We start from the raw sequence: 25820 nt of genomic DNA on the forward strand, positions 1-25820 counted from the left end.
ATGAGGAAAATCAACACTGAAACCAAAAGATAAATGTATTGTCTTAAAAGAAACAATTAAAAGCTGTTTCATAAACAGGACAACTAAAAAACTGCTAACTAAAGCATGAAAAATGAGCCGACTTCAGAAATTTTATCTCATCAGTCAAAATGACTAGATTTTACCACTTCAGAACACTTATGCAGACAAATGTTTCGATGTCTCAGACAAGTTCTCTCATTGTTTTTAACAGCATCACGGCACTCAATGCAGTGAACAGAAACACAAAACTCATAGACATAGAAGTTAGGTTGAACTAAAATTGGATTGTGCAAATGAAATAAAACAAGAAATTTCTGGCTCAATTTCTATTATTATTAATGAGAGAGCTTACCAGTTCAAGTACCGAAGCATCACAGCACTTTCAGCTGCATTTCACATCAAGCTACTACCAAGAAACATGGAAAACATTGCATTCATCCAAGAGTCCTCACAATAACCAAACATAAAGGATTAAGGCATAAAGCAGTGGATGGGGAAGAAAATAAGTATTGTCATGCATGCTTCCCAAGGAAATCAGTAATGTCCATTCCTTAATCAATGCCAGTAAGAAAAATTATTCATACGAAAGCAGAGTTTTAGGCAAGCAACATCAATTATTTACTTTTTCCTTTTATTATCTCTTTCAGATAACAATCTCACATTTTCCTTTCACTTTGTTGTTTTTTTCTTTTTTAAATTTCTTTCTTGTATGTTTAATACTTATTCAATTCCTATGAAAAGTATGTCTGTTCTAACATTAAACAATATAGCACCAAAAGTCTGTTCTAACATTAAACAATATAGCACCAAAAGTAACACAAGCTTAATGGACAAAAAATACAACAAAAGCAGCTATGTTTTTGCTTTAACAATAAGCAGAGGAAAGTAAAAACAACTTATTTCAGTTGCGTATAACATAATTTCCTTTCTCCTTAAAATAAGCATAATCAATCAATTTGCTATGCCCATTATGCATCATCTATTTTAACAAGAAAAAGCAACTAATCAGGAACCTTAAGTTGCAAATGTCAAAAAAAGTATTAATTGAAATATCAGAAGAAATAAGAATATCACAAGACTATGGAAAAATTGCATAATTTTATATCATAATAAATCAATGCAACAGATGTTAAGAGTAACAACTCATTCTATCCAGTTATCACACCAGAAAACATCCAAGATACAAATAAAAGTCAACTAACTTTACATTTTGTTTGAGCTTCAGCGACAATACTATGCAAAAAAGTGATTGAATTATACTCTAGATGAATTCAGAAGGAGAATTGGAATCAGGCTTCACATTGTCACCTAAACCTCCAGGATGCTGCAAATTTTGCAAAACTTGAGGAGGCAAACCCCCCAAACCAGCTCCTAATCCATCATTTGCTGAACCATAAAACTGACAAAAGAGTCTAGCCATAACCCCAAGAATCTGCATTTGGTTCTGGCATGCATCCATATGCATTTGCATCATTGTTTTCTCATGTTCAATCTGCAATCCCACCAACCTCTCCTTCCAATCCATCTCTTCCTCTTCGCGCTTCTCCTCCATTCTCCTCCTCCTCCTCCTCTCCTCATCCAATTCCTTCTCTAACCTCAATCTTCTGTCACCCTCCCTCCTAGCCCAGACCAACTCCCTTTCCTCCAACTCCATTTCCCTATCCTCCACCCTCTCCTCCCTCTCACTCCATCGCTTCTCCTTGCCAAATTCCAACTCTCTCCTCTTTTGCTCCCTCTCCATCTCTCCTTTCTCTCTTACAAACTCTCTTTCCTTCCTTTTTTCTTCCCTCCTCACCACCACATCTCTCAACTCCAAAACTTGTGTCCCAAGCAAACCAAACCCCTTACTTCCTCCTAAACCTTTCCTCGATCTTCGAACCCGAGAAATACCAACATCACCAAATTCCCTCTCTCCTCCAAACTCACCCTCACTCCCTACCTTCTCCTCACCACCATCATCCCCATCCCCATCCCCATCAACACCATCGTCTTCCTCTTCCTCCTCAAAATCCTCACTATCAATTTCAAACCCCAAGTCACAACAATCCTCAAACAAATCACTCCCATTACCATTACTTTCACTTCCTTTCTTCCCTTTAACTTCAAGTTCCACATCACCAAAAACCTCTTTATACTTCAAAAAGTTTTCCCAATGATTCTCACCATCTTTCCAATTAAACTCATCCTTTGAAATCCTAATCTTCTGCTTCACCCCCAAATACTGGTGCCTCATGTTTTGAACCTTAATAGACACATCACGCCAAGACCATTTGAAAGGAAAAGTAATGGGATCTTGAAGATGATGGACTGAGTTAACATGGTCAGCTATAGGCTTGAACTTTTTCTCTCTGGTTTTCAGTTTAGATAAAGTTCCTGAATTGAGAAGATCAGAGTATTTGGACAAAAGGGTTTGTTCTTCAAGCTCTGACCACTTCTTTCGTTTCATTTTTGTAGGAAGATCTTCTGGGAGGGCGTTGGTTTGGTTTTGAGGATCGTTTGAACAAAAGGACTTGAAGTTCGCAGCTTGTCTGAAACAGCCAGGGGACTGAACTCAGCAGTAGTTTTGATTGAGAGATTTGGGGATAGAAAGTTTTTTTCTTTTTTCTTTTAAATGTAAAATAATAATAATAATAATAAACCCAAGTAAATAAGGCAGTAAAATAATAAAGTAGCATTAAAAAAGTAAAACTGAGGTGGCAAAAAAAAGACAGGACGACTTTTGCCTTTGGAACATCTCCTAAGATTACATTTTTTCATTTTCCTTATCCTGCTTTCTATCTAAACCCTGTCAAACACACAGCAGGGGTTTGGAGCAGCTTTATAGATGAGTTGAGAGTTGAGACCCAGCTACGGAGACAGACTCAAAGACTGAAACTTTTCAGGCAGTTCCAATTGATTCCCAGAAACAATGTCTTGCAGCTCAGTTTCTTCCTTCACTTCTTCTCTTTTTGTTCCTCCAAAGAAATCATCTTTTTCCAATCACAAGCGCAGATTCATCCCCTGTTCCCGTGGAGGTACTCTTTTTTTTTTCCAATTTCATTTTATCTATTACATTCTTGTTGGATGTTTTCTTGGTTTGTTTGCTTTCTGGTGTGGGAGTGGCAAGAGACCAGTCAAAATTTTGGAATCTTAGAAAGTTAGGAGCCTAAGCCTGAGAACCTCTATGTCTAAGCTGAATTGCGTTATTTATTATGTTGCAATTATGGGTTCATGGGTCAAATTGAGATGCAATTATGGTTTTAGTGAATGAAGCTCATTTGATGTATGGGCTTCTCTTTCGAAAAGTTGCTCGAAATGTCAATGGGCTAATATCAGATGTGAGAATTAGAAGCCATTGTTAGATGTGATGGTGATTAGTTAGTAATGTATAAGTTCTAGCTGAAGTCTTGGGAATGGTTGTTTTGAGTAAGATTGCTGAAGGCTAGAACTAGGACAGTGTTGAAATCACCATTAGCTATGCTTTGATGGAACCATGACACTATGACAAGACAATGACCCTCTTGTGAAAGAGAACAACCATGGCATAGAAAGGCATTGAGACTTTTCTTTTTTTTTTTTTTTTTTTGTGTTCTTGGGGAAAATTGAAGAAAAAAGCTGGAAAGAATTTTCTTCTGTGTTCTTTGTTCATGTCTGCTGTCCTTGATTTATTTGTTATTACTGGCGATATAACAAAATTCGAGTAGCATGCTTGTTACTAATGCATGATCATGATCACACTATATCTGGCTATAGTGGCCTGTTTGACATTGATAATTGTTTGAGAAAGCATGAATAATATTTTTCTGGTTCAAATTACCTTCAATTTCTTTAATTTCAGTGTGGCATATCCTGATAGCTTCTTTACATTTGCATCCCCTTGTATGTGAGAATAATATTGGTCTGGTTCAAATTACCTTCAATTTCTATAATTTCAGCATACAGGTCCTGACAGCTTCTTTACATTTGCATCCCTTTGTATATGAGCAGCATGTTTCCTTTTACAAAATCATACATTGTGATGGTTCTCTATTCCCCAACTATTGTTATTTATCAGGCCTGACTGCATATCGAACCATTTCTAAGTTTGCTGAAAATTGCGGATTTATAAGTTTTATCTGTAAAATTCTCACTTAGGGACTGTAGTAGAACCAAAAGCTACCGCCACTGTTGAACCCCTGTTGCTCAATGCTGTTCGAGGGCAAGATGTTGAACGACCACCAGTTTGGCTTATGAGGCAAGCAGGGAGGTACATGAAGGCAGGTTTTGAATCTGTGATGGTTTGAAAAGAAAATATTTTTTTCATTTGCTGCATTTACTTTGGTGATTGCATAACTAGATTGTAACTTCTAAACTCCTAAATGTCTGATTCATGTTTCTGCTGTCAAACCTTTTTTAGAAGAAATAAGATTTATCAATGATTTCCTTTAATAATCCAAGTGAAGGGTAATAGTAGGCTATATCACATTTCACTTAATGAGGATTGTATGGGCAAAGTATAGACAAATTCCTAGCACAGTGCTCCTTTATGAGGAGGGTCCAACTTCCAAGTTCTAATCGTTAAAAAAAATGAAAAAGAGAAAAGGAAGGAAAAGAAAAGAGAGAGTATGTTACATGGAGTGGAATGAGAATTTCCTTAAAAACTAGCCATATAGCACGTGCCAGGTTTTAGTAAGTTATCTAAAAGCTTGCTTTTTATGCTACTGTGAAATAAGCAGAAATGACAAGTATATTTTTCCAATATTTTTGTGGTATTGTTTGTGTTGGCATTATATATGCTAGCTTTGCAGGCTTCTTTTTGCAAAGGGAAAATGTCTTATTTAGTCCCTGAAATTTAGGAAAATCTCTAAAGTGGTGTCTGTACTAAAAATATGTTCAATGTGGTACCTCGACTTCCATTTTGTCAATCAATTTAAGCCAACCCCTTAACACTTTTAATGGAAGCTCATGAAGTGGCTGTCAACTAACCAAATTGTGACATATGGCCAAATAAATGTCATGTCACCCATTGGGACACTTTCCATTTGAACACATGGCACCATGTGACTGCCATGTGTCACAAAATTACTGGTGCATCCCTTTGGAAGAAATTTTGTGATGTGTGTGCCACATGTACAAATGGAAAGGGTCCCAATGGGTGACATGGCATTTATTTGGCCACATGTCGCAGTTTGGTTGGTTGACAGCCATGTCATCAACTTCAGTTAACAGTGTTAAGGGGTTGGGGTAGATGGATACATGAATGAAAGTTGAGGTGCCACATTGGACATGTTTTAGTATAAGTGTGAAAGTACTGGGGCTAAAAATAGGACATTATCCCTTATGCAAATCTTATGCTCTGTTGACATCTTTAATATCACTTTCGATTCACATGCATGTAGATCTTTTTTACTTGAATCCTTTGTTTATTTCTTGTAAGTTCCATGTTTGTATCTCTCCTTTTTGTATGTCTAAGAAGAGAGTAGGTCATTGCTGTTTGGTTTCATATTGCATCTCCTTTTTCAGTTAAATCTTACTTTGAGTGTTTCATATTGTAGAGCTACCAAATTATCTGTGAAAAGTATCCATCCTTTCGTGAAAGATCAGAAAATGTTGATCTTGTTGTTGAGATTTCACTGCAGCCATGGAATGTTTTCAAGCCTGATGGGGTAAGAAAATTTTTTTGTAATCCTTCTAATAATTTTTCTTGAATGAACATTTATGATAGTAGGTTCTGTTCCCTATATTGCTATTTTATTGTTGTTGGTTAAAAACCCGATCCTTCCACATTTTGGGTATCAAAAAATTTCAGTTGACTTTTATGTTCTACACCCGCGACCCCCCCCCCCCCCCCTCCCGCCCATTCTTGTTGCTCTTTGCATATTGCAAGTTGTTAATCTGTTTTAATCATCATGTATTATGACAGGTGATTTTATTCTCAGACATTCTTACTCCTCTCTTTGGGATGAACATACCTTTCGACATTGTGAAAGGTAAGGGTCCGGTTATCTTTGATCCTCTAGGCAGTGCTGCTGATGTTGATAAAGTGAGAGAATTCAATCCTGAGGAGTCAGTTCCATATGTTGGTGAAGCATTGACAATCTTGCGAAGAGAGGTCTATATTGACATTTCCCATAGTATCCTAATTTGAATGTCTTATTTTTCCCATTATTTTCAGTTCATTCTTCCATAAGTGAAACATTTATGTGTGGCCATGTACCATATGATATTTTCCACATACAATCAGTTCTGCATTTGGGATGTTCTCAGGCAGGAATGGCAGACTAATAATATAGTTAAACATCCAATGTTAATTAAATTAGAGAAGTTAGCTAACCTTAATTTTGCCAAACAGAAAGGTTAGCTGTTAGGTCTCTCTGCAATAGAATTTGTGCCTTAATGTGACGTAAGTTTGAATTCAAAATAATTATCCCATAAGCAAGTAATTATCTGTAATTATCTGTGGTCAGAAGCAAGTAATTATCTAAGTTTTACTATCATTTTCTATCATTTTATATAAGGATGTTGGTTGATTCTTTGAGAACTTAGAAAACATTGATAATGTCCTTGCCTAATTAGTGTTACCTGCCATTCAGTGAGTTCAAAAGCTAATGTAAACTCACTCCTTTCTTTCCTTTGACAGGTAGATAACGAAGCTGCTGTTCTGGGTTTTGTTGGTGCTCCATTCACTTTAGCATCATATGTGGTTGAAGGTGGTTCATCAAAGAACTTCACCAAAATAAAAAGATTGGCTTTCTCTCAACCCAAGGTGGTTTTGCTTGTCTTTCTCTAGCATTGAGGACCAACAGGATGTCAAGTTTTTTGTATTTGTTTTTTCTTCTGGGCTTTGTTTTAAATAGTAGTGTCTAATCCATAACTGAAACCACAAACTTAAAGCCACCTACATTAAAGGTTTCCATCAGCTACCCCTTAAGTTAATTCCCAGAAATCGATTGCTTTTCTTTTTTCTTATTTTTCTTCTGCTTGCCAAAACATTTCTCAACTACCCTTTGTACTTATGAATAATGTTATCAACTGGATTCCTTTGACCTCACTTTTTTCCTACAGGTACTTCATTCTTTGCTTCAGAAATTTGCAACCTCCATGGCGAACTACATTCGATACCAAGCTGACAATGGAGCCCAAGTGGTTCAAATTTTTGACTCTTGGGCAACAGAGCTCAGTCCAGTGGATTTTGAGGAGTTCAGCCTGCCCTATTTGAAGCAAATTGTAGACTCTGTAAAACAAACCCATCCAGATCTTCCTTTAATCCTTTACGCAAGTGGATCTGGGGGCTTGTTAGAGAGGTTAGCTTTAACAGGCGTGGATGTAGTTAGCTTAGATTGGACTGTTGACATGGCCGAAGGTAGAAAGCGACTAGGACATGATATTGCTGTGCAGGGAAATGTTGATCCTGGTGTCCTTTTTGGCTCGAAGGAGTTCATCACCAATCGGATAAATGATACTGTGAGAAAAGCTGGTAAAGGGAAACATGTATTGAATCTAGGTCATGGGATTAAAGTAGGTACACCTGAGGAAAATGTTGCCCATTTCTTTGAGGTTGCTAAGGCAATCAGATACTGAAAACGATATGGGATTAACTAATTTCCTACTGAATAGAGTTAACGTATCTTTTGGTTCTTTTTTCCAGCCCTTGATTCTTCCTTTGTATTTATAGTTTTTCATGCTGGAGAAACATACTACAGTAATAAAATTTTGTTGACAGCTCCGGTTCCTAATGTCTGGGAGTATAGATAAAAGTTGACTATCCTCTCCCTTCACTGTCCCTTGCCATTCTTATTCTAGCTTTGATTCAATTTGTTAAGGTATGCCTGGTTGTGGATTTGGAATTTGGATGCATAGTTCAACCTATTCATCGCAAAATGAACTTAGAATCCAGAATCAGTTTTTCAAAGTTTCTTTCTACTATTTGCTACTATTCTAATGGAGTTATATTCTACCAATGGGCATTAGCTTATATATGTACATATGGACAAGGCTGAGGGGAGTAGTTGAGGTTTAGTTCCAAACCATTCATTGGAAGAGTACCAACAGTTGGAAAGTTAAGACAAGTTTGGTTTGTTTGTGTTTGTTCTGTCACTGCTATAAGAGAACCTGCCAATATTTTATTGGTTTGAGCTATCTAGTGCCTCTAAATATGGAGGCATCCTTCTCATCCAAGACATTGCTGGGGGCCCTTTTCATTCCTTTAATTTAAATCTCCAATATAAAGAAGGGGTCCGTTATTAATCATGTGCCTCATCTAACTTTAGTCAAATATTCCCTTCATGTGCTCTTCACTACCTTCTACATAAAGGTCTGAGAGAACGAGATAGAAATCTGTAACAGGAATTACAATCTTTTTTCTATCCCATCACGACAAAATTTTGATGATCAGATTGAGAAAATTTGGACTTCTTTACAGCGGAAAAGGTGGATCAAAGTCACTTTGAGCCATGCTGAATGATGTCAGTATGCAGAAAGAGGGGGTTGCCTTGCCAGGCCAAAAAAGAAATGAAGATTCCAGATTCGGCTTAAGCTTATAATATATCAAATAGGGTCATAAAACAGAATCTGACCCCTCATTTATCATTTGGGTTTAGCTCAAAATTATAGGTTGTTCACCTACCAGTTTGTATGCTAGTAATGATGTGTCCTAGTTATGAATTCTAAGCTTACTGAATATTCTGATGGCATATCAGAATATAGTTCAAAAGGCTTGGGAACTTTCACTGAATTTTCCCGGCCAGAATGAATTCTGTGTCTTTGGGGGCAAAAATGAATCATATCAGACCTACCAATCACCAATTCTACTCAGCAAATATGCTCATGCCACCTCAATGGTCTTTCTACTTTTTAAATGGTTTATACATTAATTGATCAGGTCTACCTGTCCAATTTGTACAGATTCAGAATATCTCAACCCCCCCACCCCCTTTTTCTTCTTTTGTTCTTTATTCACTGTTACTTATTGCTTCAACTTTCATTTTAACAAAAATGAATATCTAAACTGCATGTAAAACTCCAAATCCTGCTTCAATTAAGAACCTGAACTTTTTATTATTATTATTATTATTTAGTAGTTCTTAGACCCCATTTTAAAAGAGAGTTGATGTCAAGCTTTTTTCTTTTATCTTCCCCTTCTCTTTGACTAGGATAGGAAAAAAAATAAATGCAAGAAAACAAGAATAGCCTTGCAGTCATCATGCTCCAGGCCAGAAGTTAGTAACAAAGGGGCCAACAAGAAGGGTACCAACCTATAACCACACAAAAATATTGCCAAAAAATTTCAAATCTATGATGTGGGTCCAGGCAAGTTTTATGTAACATCAACCCTTTCAAGACCTACCACCTACAATAAAGTCAATTCACATCAACTGGTGAAGAAGCAAATATTTCCAAGACTCCCCTGGTCTCATTTTGTCAATCATTATGCTTCGTGATGTCACCTGTGACCCAGTGGTCTGCAATGGCAAATAGTTTAGGAGCCGCAGGAGTCTACTTGCACAATCAATACGGCTGCTCAACAGTTCCAAATTTCATTTGGGTGCTTGGACAAGTTAAAAGAAAAGTTAATGGCTTAAGCTCATTTTAAACAAGAAAAAGAAAAAAGTTTGCTTTTTGAAAAGAGAAAGAGACCCTGCCATTTCTCAAATCCTATGTTTTGTTTTCTCCCGCCCTTTTAGGGTGACCTTTTGTTTTCATTCTTAAATAAAATTGGGATCAAGCTGCTCTTTTCCTTTTATATTAAGCATAATTTTGTTTGAAGCAAAAGCAGGAGATTTAAAGGTTGTTCTACAAAAATAGATACTGATTTCCCAAAGTAGCCTCATTGTTGATGCCCCTCACACATGATTGGTCACCCTTCCAATTTACCCGTTGCTTCCTACCAATTGCAAAGCTTGCATGCCCTTTGGACAGAATAGAAAAGCCAGGCTTTTCTCCTAACCACACCTTACATACGCCCTTCTATATATAGTTCAAAACGAGTAATGCCAATTATTACATGACAAATTTGCATTACTTTACATACATTGTACTTGCAGCATTTCTGTCTTTCACCTCTATCCCCCACCTCCTCCTCAAAAGACTATCTTCCACTCAAAACTCAACACAATCTCTTTCTCTTTTCCATTCAAAAGTAAGTTTGGTTCTTTCTTTCATCGTGAATTTCATGGCTTTTCTCTTTCTTTCTCTTTTTTGGGGATGAGTTTCTTGATCTAGGTAGCAATCTTGGTCATAAGACCAATAGTTTTGTTTAAATCAGTTTCTTCATGGTTGAATCATATGCATTCTGTGAAGCTGGTGGATTTTAAATGTTTGTTTCTGGGTAGTTTCTAAATCTAATCTAATATTAGTTTATATTTGATCAAGAATTATTGTTCTGTTCTCTGATATGTTTCCCTTGCCCAGTTCATTTTTCATCTACTTTTGTTTGCAGAGAGAAGGATTTTTTTCCCATACCTGTTATTTCCTTTTCCTGGTTGTTCCTTTACTGGATATCTTGTGTAGATTGCATGAGCTGGGATTAATTGACTATGTTGATGAAATCAATAGATTGTATTGTGTTAGCCTGAGACTTTGTTTCCATATCTTTAAAACATTGTTGAGCTAGTGTTTTCCTTCTTCACCAAGAGAGAGAATGCTTCATAAGTGGTTTTCTGAAACCAGATGGGAATTTAAATTGTAAAAGACAAGTTGCTGAATTTCTTATGCATTAATTAATCTTGTTCAACCATGTGAACCATGATTTCTGCATATGAATCCATGAATGAGAGATAATACAAAAGTAGAAAAAGAGCTTTATGGAATATTTAAAGGGGAATACACCATCATCAAGTATGCTAATTTGCAGGTTACATAAATTTAAATCCGAAAGATGCTTCTTCTTTCCTTTTTTTTTTTTATTTATAAATAATGGTGGTCCTTGAATTGCAACCAACAAGCTGAGCCAAGGGAATAATACATGGTTCAAGCATACTTATCTATTATAAGCAGTTCTGTGCTATTAATCAGAACGGCTCCGCATATAACTGCACAAATCTAAACAAATATTTGTACCAAATGTCTAGTTAATCTAATTAAGAGTCCTGTAGTTATTTAGCATGTTTTTGTGTTTGAATCTATAGTAGCTTCCACATGTCATCACCTTACATTCTTGGTCTACATTTTTAGATCATTAGATCTGCTTTTGTTGGTTTTAAGCAGTTTATGCCTCATGAAAGTTTTAATTTTCTTCGATTCTAGGAGATGTCGGTGGGTCTGATTTTTCATTTGATGCATGTCTACGTAATTTAGTTTATGAAGATACAAGATATGGCTATAAAGAAGCCTTTTAATGATTCATATGCACATTCCTTTATCTGATGCATGAGTATCAGATAATAATTTGCATTAGGGATGATTACACTTCTAGTCCTAAAGGTAATCCTGTCGCCTTTAGGACTAAAAGTCGAGCTTTTAGGACCCAAGGGGAAAAACTTGATGCCTGGTGTTTTCTGGCTAATATAGTATTTATGGTTACCAACACATGGTTGTCAAATTTGGTGCATCTTTATGTTTCTTTATCTTTCTTTGGTTGTAATACAAATTGTGATTTGTAGATACATTCTTTACTTGAAGCATGAGGATAAATTCAGAAGATATATTAAGATATGTATGATGCTTTCTTGCTGATTGAATCATTGTCTACTTGCCTATTTGTGTCTTTCAGACAGCATTCAGACAGGACCAGGGAATGCAGAAAGATGTGCTTGCATGCTGTGAATTCTTTCTCTGAAGCCCATAAGGTTAAATCTAGCACTGAATTTTCCTTATTAATTCTCGATGGGGTTGGATACGCAACAGACAGCAGATTCATGTTCTGTGTCCAAATGCTTAATAGGATTCAAAACAAAATTTCTGTCATGCTGATGCATGACCTTGTTGAAGACGGTTGAGTTCTCATGTTATAAACGCTCCTGCTCTGTAGAGTATATATATAATAACTGCAGGAGATAATACTTTATTGGAGTGTGTTAAGATTCATACTTTGGAATGGAAAATACGGGGAAGGTGTTGATGCAAAAATATGAATTTGGAAGATTGTTAGGGCAAGGAAACTTTGCTAAAGTTTACTATGCTAGGAACATTGAAAGTAGTCAGAGTGTGGCGATTAAGGTCATTGACAAGGAGAAGGTTTTGAAAGTAGGGATGATTGATCAAACCAAGCGGGAGATATCTGTTATGAGCCTGGTTAAGCACCCTAATATCTTGGAGCTCTATGAGGTCATGGCCAGCAAAAGCAAGATTTACTTTGTTATGGAGTATGCCAAAGGTGGTGAGCTCTTCAATAAGGTAGCAAAAGGAAAGCTGAGAGAAGACATGGCAAGGAAGTATTTTCAACAACTGATCAGTGCAGTTGATTTTTGCCACAGCAGAGGTGTTTACCATCGGGATTTAAAGCCGGAAAACTTACTCCTGGATGAAGATGGAATTCTAAAAGTATCAGATTTTGGTTTGAGTGCCCTTACTGAGTCAAAGCATCAAGATGGGTTACTCCACACAACTTGTGGAACCCCTGCCTATGTAGCTCCTGAAGTTATAAACAGAAAGGGTTATGATGGGGCCAAGGCTGACATCTGGTCTTGTGGGGTGATCCTCTATGTTCTGCTGGCTGGTTATCTGCCATTCCATGATTCAAATCTAATAGCAATGTACAGGAAAATAAGCAAGGCAGACTACAAATTTCCTGGTTGGTTTTCACCTGAGGTGACCAAGCTGCTGTCAAGAATCCTCAATCCTAACCCAAAAGCTAGAATATCAATTGCAAAAATAATGTCAAATCCTTGGTTCAAAAAGGGATTCAACTCCAAACCAGTTCAGAGAAAAGCTGAAAAGGAATTGGCACATGTCGATATTGATGCAGTTTTTGGTTCTGAGACTAACCACATTGCATTTGAAGCAAAGAAAGACATGGCTAAGCTCACTAATTTGAATGCCTTTGATATCATTTCCTTATCAAGTGGGTTTGATTTGTCCGGATTATTTGCAGAAAATGATAAGAAGAAGGACGTACAGTTTACTTCCATGCATACTGCCTCTACCATCACATCTAAACTAGAGGACATTGCTCAACATTTGAAGTTAAAAGTTAAGAAGGATGGAGGACTGCTGAAACTGGAAGGATCAAATGGAGGTAGAAAAGGCGCATTGGCTATTGATGCAGAAATATTTGAGTTTACCCCATCTTTCCATTTAGTAGAGCTGAGGAAGTCCAGTGGTGATACATTGGAGTTCCGGAAGACGTTGCAACAGGATGTTAGACCAGCTCTCAAGGATATTGTTTGGGCTTGGCAAGGTGAGCAGCAGCAGCAACAGAAACAACAACAGCATCTGCAGTCATCCTAACCGTGTTCATGTCCAAGTGTCTCAAGGTTTTTTCACAGTATGTTGTGTTCTTGTTTCTCAATAACTGTACCCAAAAACAAAGTTGGATTTCTCCAAGTCTATTTAAATGCCAAATTCCATGGCAAAATTCTGGCAATTGGGTGCTTAGTTGCTTTCATTAAAGTTCAATATGTGGTTTCTTTTCTAATTTCTCCATAGCTGGCATCCTTGCATGAAATCCTGCTTGAGTTGCCAGAAATTGGTCTCTGTTAAATGATATTGTGCTTGGAAAAGGCTCTTGGCTTTGCAGTTATAGAACATCCAGCCTTGCTGCTATTTTGTTTCAATCTCAGACTCACAGTGAGTAGGTGGTAGCATGAGATTGATTAAGAACTGAAGTGACCTAATAATGGTTACACATTGCATCTTTTTTTTTTCCTTATTTGGTTTGATTAAAATGTGAAATGAGTGCTTAACCTTACTCTTTGCTGTCACATACAACATGACCAAGGACTGGATTTTTAGCCTTACTTGTTGAGTCTTGTATCAAGTGTCAATAATGTTTGAAGGTGTTGCAAATCAATACAAGATAATTTGGAATTTATCATATAGGACTAATTTCCACTCTATTATTTATTCAATGAATAACATAATACTATCTTATAAAGAATTTGGGTACTTTTTTTAGTTATTTCTTGCAAAAAAATCATATTTATATTTTCCTTTGTGTCATATATGTATTATTTTGCTTGGATATCAAAAACCTTAATTCATTTATGGATACTCAAATTAAAAAAAAAATTAATTATCCATGTTCCTAATAGGATTTAGGCACAATTGAATATGGTCGAGAGATTATTAGTTTTGAATCGGAAATTTTTGGATATTTGTCGATCATTCTTCGTTAGTTAATTTTTGTCTTGACATTCTTTTTTGTTCAAGGTACAAAATTTAACGAGTTTTTTCATATAAAATCTTGAGTTCTTTCTTACTCAAGGGGTAAAATTTAATGAGATTTTTCATATGAAACCTTGAGTTCTAATAAGGAATGAAATCAAAATTTTTCCAAAGAAAATATTCACAATAAATATTTGAACAATTTCAATGGTAAGTCAAAGTTATAATAAAAGAAAATCAATTAAGAATTTCACCATTTGGTACCTTCCTGGATCAAGGAATCCTAGAAGGTGAGACCAATCAGGACTAGAATTTCCAAACCGACAAGAGTTCTTTTCAATATGTACGCACTGTTTGGCTTTCCATACCATATCAAATCTCTCTCTTCTCTCTGTTCTAATCTCTGATTCCCCTACTTTCTCTTCTGTTTTCTTTACCCTTGTTCTACCCCTGGTTCTGTATTCTCTCGAGATGGCTGCCGCAAAGGCATGTCCATTACCATCTTTCACGGCTCAAGAGGTGGCTGATTCCTTCGTGCGCCAGTACTATACCCTACTTTGTATTTCTCCAGGAGAGCTTCACAGGTTTTATCAGGGTTCAGGGACAAGCACGGTGAGTCGGCCGGCGGGACCTGATGGTGCCATGATCAGCTTCAGGACCATGGAAGAAATCAAGAAACATGTTCAATCCTCTTTGGATTGCAAGGGATATGATATTCATTCTTGCGATGCACAGTTTATTGCTGATGGGGGAGTGTTTGTTTTGGTAATCGGTCGTTTCACTGCACAGAATGACAAGACCAGGAAGTTCAATCAATCCTTCCTCCTTGCTCCAATGGAAGATGTCAATCATCATCGTTTCTTCGTATTGAATGATGTTATCAGGTTTCTTGACGAGCAAGAGACCAAAACCATGCATCTCGGAGATGCCCCAGCTGCTGTTTCAACCAACGATGTCCCCAACAAAGCTGTGCCGAGGAAGAGTTTCCTTTCCATGGTGCATGCACTCAGTGAAAACCCTGCTTCCTTCAAGGCACCGCCGGTGAAAACATCCATCCGCACACCGCCTCGCGAGTCGAATCTGAACGGAAAAAGTTGCTTGGAAGGCAAGAAAAACACCAGGAACGTGAACAATGTCAGGGAAACATCTATATTTGTTGGGAACTTGGCCATGGATTCAAAACCTGAAGATCTCTATGAAGCTTTCAAGAGGTTCGGCGCCATTAAAGGTAATGGGGTTCAAATCAGAACTGATCAGCATAACAGACGGTTTGCTTTCATCCAATTCGAGACTTCAAGTTCTGCACAAAGTGCTGTCGAAGCTTCTTCTATCAGAATTGGCAACCGGACACTTAAAATCAAAGAGAAGAAACGCAACAATGACTCTGGAAATCGCAAGACTTCTCAAGGTTTCATCAATGGCAATGGCCAGGACAATTCCAGGGGCGCTAGGAACTTCACTAAGGGCAATGGACCTGCTAAACATTAGAAACATTGAAATTTGTGTTATCTTGTTTTAAGATTAAAAATCATGAGAAACAAATTCAAAGTTTAGGACTTTCTTTAATGTAAGTTTAGAAGTTGTGAATGATACCATGAAAAACTTTATTTTCTTTATATGTTAATATTAAATTAGACATTCCCAATATGCTAGCTGAATTCATCCAACAATATTGGGGGAAAAACGAGAGTAATTTTGTATAATTTCTTTTGTTCTAAAGGTCTTCCATTCCATTATTATTCCAATGGTTGGAGTCAGGTATTTAGATTTAGTGTTTTTGAGTAATATCATTGTAGAGGCTACTTGTGATATTTGATAATAACTTTGTTATTTTCATGTATTCAAATTTAATTAATGCTACTATGAGTTGGTCTTACCTTTTCAATATCTCCTCTATATGAATGTTAACAAGTAGATATCCGTTATTTTTTAAATATTTTAATCCAAACCATATTATTTTATAAAATATCCGAAACTTATAAATACTTGATTAAATTTTTTGAATTACTGCTCTAATCCATACGTTAATATACTAAGTACTACCCATTAAATACTCAATTAAAATAAATTTAAATTAACATCACTCTCCTTGCTGTCACACACAACATTACCAAGGACTGGATTTTTAGCCTAATTACTCACTTGAGTCTTACATCAAAGTAAGCTTTATTATTGTCAAGGGGTAAAAGCTACAGATAGCTTATTGATTGCAAGAACATAATAGAAATAAATAAACCACAAATCAGGTAGAAAAATGAATTTATATTGCATTTAGAAGAATTTGGGTTTAAAATTTACTATAAATTGTGTAATTGAACTCATAAAAAGGCAACTTTCATGATTGTCTATCTATTTATAATCTATAATCAATATCAATCAATATATATACATGTATTTTTTATTATTATCTATAAATACATGAACTCAAAAAAATGTAAATAATGAAAGACATATATATATCTTTATAAATTTATAAAATTATTTTTTATCCTTAATACTGCTGATTTTTATTAATTTAAAACATTGACTATTTATTTATTTTCATCTATTCATCAAACTTTCCTTCTTAATACATAACTGACTAATTGATTATATATTTCCTTATCCTTATCCATATTAATCTCAAATTTTTTATTAATGACCAATTTTTCATTAATATATATATATTATATAAGATTTTTTTTCCATAAACTTTATAGCTGGAGAAACTTCAAATTACCCATAGTAGAATAAAACTAGGAAACCCTTCCTTGCAAGTAACCCTTAAAGGTAGAAGCCGAATAAAACTAGGAAACCTAAAAATCTTCTATATATAAACAATAACTGGTTAGACCTTGTATTTTCTATAGGAACCAAGGAAAAATCTCTGTGTTTTCTGTGTTTATTCTTGGATTCTGTCTTTTATTATCTTTCACCCCTTCTTGAAGCATGGTTGCATTGACCCCAGAAGAAGTTGCTAAAGCATTGGTGAAGAGCTACTACTTCCACCTCTGCAATGCTCGGAAAGATGTTCACAAGTTCTATAGGGACTCGAGCATGTTCAGCAGGCGAGGACCCGATGAGGTCATGAACCAGTGGACAACCTTGGAAGCCATTGATGATCATGTTGTTTCTTACTTTGATTGTAAGGGATGTGTTTTAGGTATTGATGCTCAATTATCTATAGGCCTTGGAGTTCATGTTTTGGTCGTTGGCTGCATGGATGATGACAGCAACACCAAGAGGAAGTTCATCCAATCATTCGTCCTGGCCCCTATGAATAAACCCAAGGCTTATTTTATTTTGAACGATGTTTTGAGATTTCTTGATGAGGAAGAAACACCCAAGACTTTACCAGCTGATATTACTGCCCCTAACGAGACTGTTAAAGAAGTTCAGGAGGATGCTACTGCTACTGCTGCTGCAGCTGCAGCTCCTCCCAAAGAGGCTTCTCTAACTGCTGTGAATGCATTGAATGAGAACAACGCTCCGGAAGAATTTGCTAAAGCCTTGGTGAAGAGCTACTACTTCCACCTCTGCAATTCTCCGGAACAAGCTCACAAGTTTTATAAGGGTTCAAGCAGATTGAGTCGGCAAGGACCCAATGGGGTCATGAATCGTTGCACAACCTTGGAAGCCATTGCTGATCACTTTGTCTCCTACTCTAATTGCAAGGACTGCGACGTTCTTTCTATTGATGCTCAATTGTCTATAGGCCTCGGAGTTCATGTTGTGGTCATTGGTTGCATGACTATGGACAATGACACCAACACCAAGAGAAAGTTCATCCAATCATTTGTCCTGGCCCCTATGAATAGACCCAAGGGTTATTTTATTTTGACCGATGTTTTGAGATTTCTTGACGAGGAAGAATTGCTAAAGACCTATATCAAAAGAGTTGATTCGACTGCTGAACCAAACCCAGATCCTTTGCCAGCTGATATTGTTGCTCCTAACGAATCTGTTCGAGAAGTTGAGGATGCTACTGCTACTGCTGCTGCTGCTCCGAAGAAGTCTTTTCTAACTATTGTGAATGCATTGAATGAGAACAATGCTCCGTTCAAGGCTCCCCCGGTGAGGAAACCTGGCTTGGGATGGAAGAAAAACGGAAGGCACGTCGATACAGATAAGGGAAAGTCGGTCTTTGTCGGGAACTTGGCCATCGGTGTAAAAGCTGAAGAACTTCACAGAGCTTTCAGGAAATTCGGACCAATCAAACCAAATGGGGTTAAAACTAGATCGAGTATGCACAACAGATGCTTTGCCTTCATCGAGTTCGAGTCTGCCAGTTCAGCACAAAGTGCCATCCAAGCTTCTTCCATCACGATTGGCAACCAAAAAGCTTATATCCAAGAGATGAAAAGCAAGCTTCCATCAGGCTCCAGCGTTGGCAATGGCTATGGAGAAGATAATCTCACCAGGCACAATGATGAATCTGGAAATTGATCAGTTCTCTTTTTTTAATAGCTTTCTATTTAGAATTATGTTCATAAACAAGTTCAGCCTCATGAGAATTTAGTCTTTTCTTTTTTTTTAATGGAAAGTGAATTTAGTATTGAAAAGCAATAATTTAATGTACAGAAAGTTATATTATTACGAATTGTTACTCACATATTTTAAACGATCTATGGATATTGAGGATAGAAAATTAAATCAAAAGAACCGTTACTATTAATTAAGTTAAAACTTTATTTTGACAAAAATTGAATTTGTGAAAAAAAATCAATTTATTATGAAATTTACCAATATGGCATTAAACCCCTACTTGCCATCCAAGTTCACATATTTTTAGTATGAATATTTTTTCTAACATTTTTGTTTATGTATATTCATACTTTTTAGAAGTAAAAATCAATATAAAAGATTTTTTTTATTATAAATCATAAGTAAGAACCGATAGTTATTAATAAGTAGATTCATCCCATTCCAATTGGGTTATTATCTCACTATAAATACACAAGGAGGTGAAAATTTAATCTAAATAAGACTTTGCAAAACCTTCTTTACAAAATATATCTCTTGTTCCTTTGCTTTCTTTGCTGTTCTTGCAGTTGCAAAGATGGTTACAGCAGTTGAGGCTGATGCCTTTGTGAAGCAATATTACTGTTTACCTCGAGATAACCAGAGTCTCATTGATAGGTATTATAACGATTCGAGCAGTGTTAAATGGTCAGGAGAAGATGGGGTTATGAGAGATGTGACAACCATGGAAGGCATATATGATCATTTCCTTTCGTCCTTGGATGCCCAGGAGTATCTCATTCAGTCTTGTGATGTCCAAGATTCTCTTGCGGGTGGACTTCTTGTTGTGGTCACGGGTTGTGTGACTTCGAAGAATGACGAGACCAAGATGTTCACTCAATCCTTCTTTCTTGCTCCCCAAGAAGAAAGTTTCTTTGTATTGAATGATGTTTTCAGGTTTTTTAGTGACGAAGAAGCCGTGAAAGATCATGCAGATGAGACCTCGGAACCAGAAGCCGTGAAAGATCATGCAGATGAGACCTCGGATCCAGAAGCCGTGAAAGATCATGCAGATGAGACCTCGGAACCAGAAGCCGTGCAAGATCATGCAGATGAGACCTCGGATCCAGAAGCCGTGAAAGATCATGCAGATGAGACCTCGGATCCTTTGCCAACCAATCTTGAGCCTGTGCCGGTTCAAGAGATCCCATCGGTTCCTTCCGAGGAGTCGAAGGAAAAGGCTAACAGTGAGAAATTCTCCCCTCAAGATTTGGCTGAGGGCTTTTTAGACAAATATTACGACATCCTCCTTATAAGCCCGAATCTTGTTCACAGATTTTACAAGGATTCAAGCAAGGTTAGCTGGGAAAGTCGGGATGGGGTTATGAGCGATGTGACAGTCATGGAAAGCATGTATGAGCATTTTTCCCCCCGTTTGGATGCCAAGGAGTGTGACCTTCTATCTTCTAATGTCCAAGGTTCTTGTGATACTGGAATTTCTATTCAGGTTGTTGGTCGTATGACTATGAACGATGACGAGATCAGGCATTTTAGTCAGTCCTTCTTCTTGGCTCCCCAGGAAAAGGGTTACTTTGTATCGAATGATGTTTTCAGGTTTCTTAAAGATGAAGAAATCACAAAAATTGATGCTGATGAGACCTCAGATCCTTTGCGAACCAATTTTGAACCCGCACCGGATCAAGAGATGACAATGGTTTCTTCCTTGGACCCAAAGCAAGAGCCTAATACTAATAACCCTGCAATTCCAGTCACTGAGACAAGTAGTTCTGCAGTCCAGAACAATGCCTTGGAAGAGACATCCATATATGTTGGGAACTTGCGCATGAGGGAAAAAGTAGAAGAACTTGAGGAGGCTTTCAAGAGGTTTGGAATTATCAAACCTGATGGGGTTCGTATTGTTAACAATGACAGGATAAAGAAATGCTATGGCTTTATAGAATTCGAGTCTCCCATTTCTGCACAGAATGCTATCCAAGCTTCTTCTATCAAAATCGGGAAGAAGAGAGTCACAATTGAAGCAATTAACAAAACAAGTGATGATGAATTTCACCAAGGCCGAATGGACTCCTGCCAATAAAAATATGATGGTTATTTTCTTTCCAAATTCCTGTGTTCCAAGAAACTTGATTCTGTCATACCTTAGCTCAAGTTCCTTTACTTTGTTTTGGTTTGTTAAGAGTTGACAGTTGACACCAAATTGCTGCATTGGCATGGCATGTGGGAAGCTGCCAATGCACATTTTCTCTGTTTGTAAACCTCCGTGGATTCCTATTCTTTTCCAATCTTAAGATTCCATCTATGCATTTTGTTGGCTAAGCTCCAATTTCTATGTGCCTCTTGAAAACAAAACCCATCCTTTAAATAAGGGTATGGAGGAAAAGAAATAGCAGAACCATTTTTTGTTTATCAAGTTGAGATATTAGTTTGATAAAAATTGAATTGCAAAGGAAATATGAAACAAATTAATAAATTTAATAATAAAATTTATAAGTTTGGCATTAAACCCTTATCATTCATTCAAGTTCACTTATATGTGATATAAATTGTATTTTTTGGAAGTAAAAATATATAAAAAGTTACTTTATAATGAATCATTAATCACCACTTATATAGAGGAAAAGAAATTAAATAAAACGAACCGTTACTATTACCAAGTTAAGATTTTATACTCCTAAAAATTGAATTGCGAGAAAAGGAAAATCAATTTATTATGAAATTTGCCAATATGGCATTAAATCCCTACTTGCCATTCTAGTTCATGTATTTTGAGTATGAATTGCTTTTTACCTTTCTTTGTTATGTATTTTCATACTTTTAGAAGCAAAAATCTAAGTAAGAGATTTGTCATTATAAATTATAAGTAAAAATAAAATAATTTTAATTATATAATAAATTTACATCATAAAAAGCTTTAGAGAGTAAGTATGATCAAATTTTATAGATATTAGAAAAATCAACTCTAGCTATATTAATGACCAACTATTTAAAAATTTTCATTTTCTTCCATTTTCCCTCCTTCCATTGGTGAATTCATCCCATTCCAGTTAGGTGATCATCTCACTATATATAAGAACCCAAGAAGGTGAAAATTTTTAACCCAAATTGTAAAACCTTGTTTACAAAGCAAAATCCCTCATATCTTCTACTATCTCTACTTTCTGTTTTGTTCTTGTAGTTGCAAAGATGGCTACAGCAGCTAAGGTTAAAGCCTTTGTGGAGGAATATTATCGCATCCCTTGTGATATCCTGATACTCGTTTTCAGGTTTTATAAGGATTCAAGCAAGGTTAGCTGGTTAGGAGAAGATGGGGTTATGAGAAACGTGACAACCATGGGAGCCATATATTTTCATTTTCTCTCCTTGGATGCCAAGAAGTATGACATTCTGTCTTGTTATTCCCAAGATTCTTTTGACGGTGGAGTTCTTGTTTTGGTCATCGGTTGTATGACTTTAAAGAATGACAAAACCAAGATGTTCAAACAATCTTTCTTTCTTGCTCCCCAAAAAGAAGATTTCTTTGTGTTTAATGATGTTTTGATGTTTTTCAGTGATGAAGAAACCATGAATATTCATGGTGGTCAAACCTCAGATCCTTTACGAACCAATCTGGAGCTTATCTCGGATCAAGGGATCGCAATGGTTCCTTCCTTAGAGTCAAATCAAGAGGCTAACTGGAATAACCCTAAAATGTCAATCATTGAGACAAGTTGTTATGCAGTCCAGAATAATGCTGCTTATTCTTCTACGGTAGAAAATTTAGATACTTCAGCCTTTCAGGGTTTGAATAATCTAAATAGAGTTGATGCCTTGGAAGAGACATCCATATTTATTAAGAACTTGGGTAAGAACACAAAAGTTGAAGAACTTCATGAGGCTTTCAAAAGGTTTGGAACAATCAAACCTGATGGGATTTATGTTAAACCTGCAAAGGAAGGGAGATTCTTTGGCTTTATCGAATTCGAGTCTCCTATTTCTGCACAAAATGCAATCCAAGCTTCTTCTATCAAAATCAGGAATCGAAAAATCAAAATTGGAGAAAGGAAAAGAAAGAACTGATGATGAATTTCACTTTGTTAAATGGATTCACTGCCAGTAGAAATATGATGATTATTTTCTTTTCAGATTCCATTGTTCTAAGTAATTTGATTCTCTCATACCTTAGATCAAGTTCTTTTACCTTTTTTCGGTTTATTAAGAGTTAATACCAAATTTCTGCATTATGTCATTTTGATCAATTCATTCTTGTAGGTATGTGGGAAGCAACCAATGCATTTTCTCTGTTTGTAAATTTTCATGAATTCTTATTCTTTTCCAATCTTAAGATTCCATCTATGCATTTTATCTATTAAGCTCCAGTTGCTATGTGCCTTATAGACCCACTTGCAACCACTGGCATGGGAGTTTGAGGACAAATGTATTATGCTTGATGTACCATTGTCCTTTAATGCTTTCAATGCAAGTGCCATGGCAACTCTCCAATGTGAATAGTTGACAACTTGATGATAAGAGCATTTTTCATGTATATGTGATAAAAAGGTGGTGAATGTCTTATGTGCAAGAAAGATTATGACAGGACAAATATTTAGCAATAGGGTATAAAGTGACAGTGTTTGTGTGAGATTGTAAATCAACATAATAGGCATCTAGGTACTTAGGAGTTTGTTTAGATGTTGAACTTTTCTAGTTGGTAAGGCCATATCGATGACATTGCTAGTTTTTTGTTTATTAATATCACTAGTAGTAGGCATACTATCATTGTTAAAGGGGTTGTGAGAAGAATTACTTGTAGTTGATGTGGAAGGGAGTTCAAAAGATGATATATGTTCGGGTGAGTGTAGTTCAACAAAAATTTGGTCTTGATAAGGATAATTTGAGAAATTTGAGTCAAATTCATCAAAATAACCAACATGCATATAAGGTGTTTAATGAAACTAGGATATTGTATGCTTTGCTATAAAGATCAACAATTCTGGATGTTGGGATCTTTTGTGCACAAAGATCATAAACCTTACACCCTGTTATATTGTTAAGGTACCTTATGAAAATGCATGTACTAACTTTTTTTTTGTCTACCTTTTTTTTGTACTGTATCAATGTAAACACAAAGCATAGGCACCCAAAGCCTTTAAAATGGTCATCTGATGGAGGTTTTGCCTATAACAATTCAAATGGGGAGTTATTTTGAAGGATTTTTGTTGGTACTCTATTAAAAATATTTATTGTAGTGAGTACTGCATCTTTTTAGAAGTGAATGGGAACATTTGACTGATGCATTAAGGCTTTTGCCACCATCAGAATGTATTGATGCTTTCTCTCAATAACTCTATTCTATTAGGGGTATCCATACATGATAATTGATTAATTTTAGCAAATAATTCAGTAAGTTTAAATTCCTTGCCATTTTTTAACCTTAAGCATTTGATATAGAGATTAAACTGTTTTTGAATAAACCTTTTAAAAAAGGAATGATTGTCAAAACATCTTATTTGTTTTCCATCATCCATAATGGTGAGAAAGCAATGTTGCCTAGATAAAGTGGGAGTCTCATATGGACCCCATATGTCAACATGAACCAATTCAAAGGCAATTTTGGAGCTTTGAGTATGAATTGGAAAATGAAGCCTTTTTTGCTTGGCCAAAGGGTAGATTTCATAGAGTAATTCATTGGAACACTTAACATCTAGATGTTGTTGATGTATTACATTAATTCTTTTCAAAAGAGCATGGCTTAATCTATAATACCATAAAACCAAAGGTTTTATGTCCTGTTTTATAGGCATTGACAGAAAAAACAAAAGGAAACTTAAGAAGTTTATCAAGACAGTATTTGGACAATAGATATATGATGGTTATTTTCTTTTCAGATTCTAGTGTTGTAAGAAACTTGCTTTTGTCATACCTTAGCTTAAGTTCTTTTATTTTGTTTTGGTTTATTAAGAGTTGACACCAAATTGTTGCATTGGCATGGCATGTGAGAAACTACCAAAGCACATTTTCTCTGTTTGTAAACCTTGATGAATTCTTATTCTTTTCCAATCTTAAGATTCCATCTATGCATTTTATCTACTATGCTCCAGTTATTATGTATCTCTTGACAACCAAAACCCATATTTTAAATAAGGGTATGGAGGAAAAAAATAAAAGAACCATTTTTTGTTGATCAAGTTGAGATATTAGCCTGATAAAATTTGAATTGCAATGGATATATGTAACAAATTTATAAGTTTCGCATTAACCCTTATAATTCATTTAAGTTCACTTTTATGTAATATAAATTGTACTTTTTGGAAGTAAAAACATATAAAAAAGTTATGTTATAATGAATATCACTCACCGCTTATATAAAGGAAAAGAAATATAATAAAATAAAATGAATCGTTACTATTACCATGTTAAGATTTTATATTGATTAAAATTGAATTGTGAAAAAAGGAAAATCAATTTATTATGGAAATTTACCAATATGGCATCAAATCCCTTCTTGCCATTCTAGTTCACGTACTTTGAGTATGAATTGCTTTTTACCTTTTTTTTTGTTATAAATGTTCATACTTTTTAGAAGCAAAAATCTAAGTAAAAGATTTTTTATTATAAATCATAAGTAAAAATAAAATAATCTTAATTATATAATAAATTTAAATAAAAAAGAGCTTTAGAGAGTAAGTATGATCAAATAATATTGATATTAGACAAACCAACTCTAGCTATATTAATGACCAGTTGTTGAAAATATTCCATTTTCTTCCATTTTTTCCCTTACCGTGGGAGAATTCATCCCATTCCAATTAGGTTGTCATGTCATCTCACTATATATAAGAACCCAAGAAGGTGAAAATTTTGAATCTAAATTTGTAAAACCTTGTTTACAAAACAAAATCTCTCATATCATCTACTCTGTTTGCTTTTTGTTTTGTTCATGTAGTTGCAAAGATGGCTACAGCAGTTGAGGTTAAAGCCTTTGTGGAGGAATATTACCACATCCCCCATGATATCTTGATGCTCATTTTCAGGTTTAATAAGGATTGAAGCAAGATTAGCTGGTTAGGAGAAGATGGGTTTACGAGAAATGTGACAACCATGGGAGCCATATATTATCATTTTCTCTCATCGAATGCCAA

At 35.8% G+C, this 25820-nt stretch overlaps 6 protein-coding genes across 8 annotated transcripts; 5 read left to right on the forward strand and 1 right to left on the reverse strand.

Moving 5' to 3' along the window:
• Positions 1-1100: 1100 nt before the first annotated feature.
• Positions 1101-2619, reverse strand: LOC18587412 (uncharacterized). Its single transcript, XM_088802479.1, has one exon. It carries the CDS (start codon positions 2465-2467, stop codon positions 1283-1285), a length of 1185 nt encoding a protein of 394 aa, XP_088658605.1. The 5' UTR covers positions 2468-2619; the 3' UTR covers positions 1101-1282.
• Positions 2613-7715, forward strand: HEME2 (Uroporphyrinogen decarboxylase). 2 transcript variants are annotated; one of them, XM_007011174.3, is made up of 6 exons: positions 2613-3035; positions 4135-4256; positions 5535-5645; positions 5903-6091; positions 6620-6745; positions 7045-7715. In XM_007011174.3, exons 1-6 carry the CDS (start codon positions 2930-2932, stop codon positions 7558-7560), a joined length of 1170 nt encoding a protein of 389 aa, XP_007011236.3. In that variant the 5' UTR covers positions 2613-2929; the 3' UTR covers positions 7561-7715. The 2 variants fall into 2 exon arrangements, with proteins under 2 accessions (XP_007011236.3, XP_088658606.1); XM_088802480.1 differs by having other exon boundaries at positions 2767-3035; positions 4144-4256.
• Positions 7716-9929: 2214 nt separating this feature from the next.
• Positions 9930-13501, forward strand: LOC18587414 (CBL-interacting protein kinase 18-like). 2 transcript variants are annotated; one of them, XM_018129186.2, is made up of 2 exons: positions 9930-10200; positions 11690-13501. In XM_018129186.2, the coding sequence occupies exon 2, from the start codon at positions 12013-12015 to the stop codon at positions 13363-13365; it is 1353 nt and encodes a 450-aa protein (XP_017984675.2). In that variant the 5' UTR covers positions 9930-10200; positions 11690-12012; the 3' UTR covers positions 13366-13501. The 2 variants fall into 2 exon arrangements, with proteins under 2 accessions (XP_017984675.2, XP_007011240.3); XM_007011178.3 differs by having other exon boundaries at positions 9930-10117.
• A 1211-nt stretch (positions 13502-14712) lies between these two features.
• Positions 14713-15772, forward strand: LOC148760575 (nuclear transport factor 2-like). The gene has a single exon (XM_088810683.1). It carries the CDS (start codon positions 14713-14715, stop codon positions 15727-15729), a length of 1017 nt encoding a protein of 338 aa, XP_088666809.1. The 3' UTR covers positions 15730-15772.
• Positions 15773-19279: 3507 nt separating this feature from the next.
• On the forward strand, positions 19280-20779 carry LOC148760576 (nuclear transport factor 2-like). The gene has a single exon (XM_088810545.1). It carries the CDS (start codon positions 19280-19282, stop codon positions 20777-20779), a length of 1500 nt encoding a protein of 499 aa, XP_088666671.1.
• A 1106-nt stretch (positions 20780-21885) lies between these two features.
• LOC18587418 (nuclear transport factor 2-like) lies at positions 21886-22758 on the forward strand. Its single transcript, XM_018128928.2, has one exon. It carries the CDS (start codon positions 21886-21888, stop codon positions 22756-22758), a length of 873 nt encoding a protein of 290 aa, XP_017984417.2.
• The last annotated feature ends 3062 nt before the right edge of the window (positions 22759-25820 follow it).

The sequence above is a fragment of the Theobroma cacao genome, chromosome 10, assembly GCF_053813885.1.
Source record: "Theobroma cacao isolate CCN51 chromosome 10, ASM5381388v1, whole genome shotgun sequence".
NCBI classification, from domain to species: domain Eukaryota; kingdom Viridiplantae; phylum Streptophyta; class Magnoliopsida; order Malvales; family Malvaceae; genus Theobroma; species Theobroma cacao.

Coding starts and splice junctions, on each gene's coding strand:
- LOC18587414 (XM_018129186.2), top strand. CDS start 12,013: ATGGAAAATACGGGGAAGGTGTTGATGCAAAAATATGAATTTGGAAGA.
- LOC18587412 (XM_088802479.1), bottom strand. CDS start 2,467: ATGAAACGAAAGAAGTGGTCAGAGCTTGAAGAACAAACCCTTTTGTCC.
- LOC18587418 (XM_018128928.2), top strand. CDS start 21,886: ATGGCTACAGCAGCTAAGGTTAAAGCCTTTGTGGAGGAATATTATCGC.
- LOC148760575 (XM_088810683.1), top strand. CDS start 14,713: ATGGCTGCCGCAAAGGCATGTCCATTACCATCTTTCACGGCTCAAGAG.
- HEME2 (XM_007011174.3), top strand. CDS start 2,930: ATGTCTTGCAGCTCAGTTTCTTCCTTCACTTCTTCTCTTTTTGTTCCT. Junction 6,092..6,619: donor TGACAATCTTGCGAAGAGAG/GTCTATATTGAC, acceptor TTCCTTTGACAG/GTAGATAACGAAGCTGCTGT. Junction 6,746..7,044: donor TGGCTTTCTCTCAACCCAAG/GTGGTTTTGCTT, acceptor TTTTTCCTACAG/GTACTTCATTCTTTGCTTCA.
- LOC148760576 (XM_088810545.1), top strand. CDS start 19,280: ATGGTTACAGCAGTTGAGGCTGATGCCTTTGTGAAGCAATATTACTGT.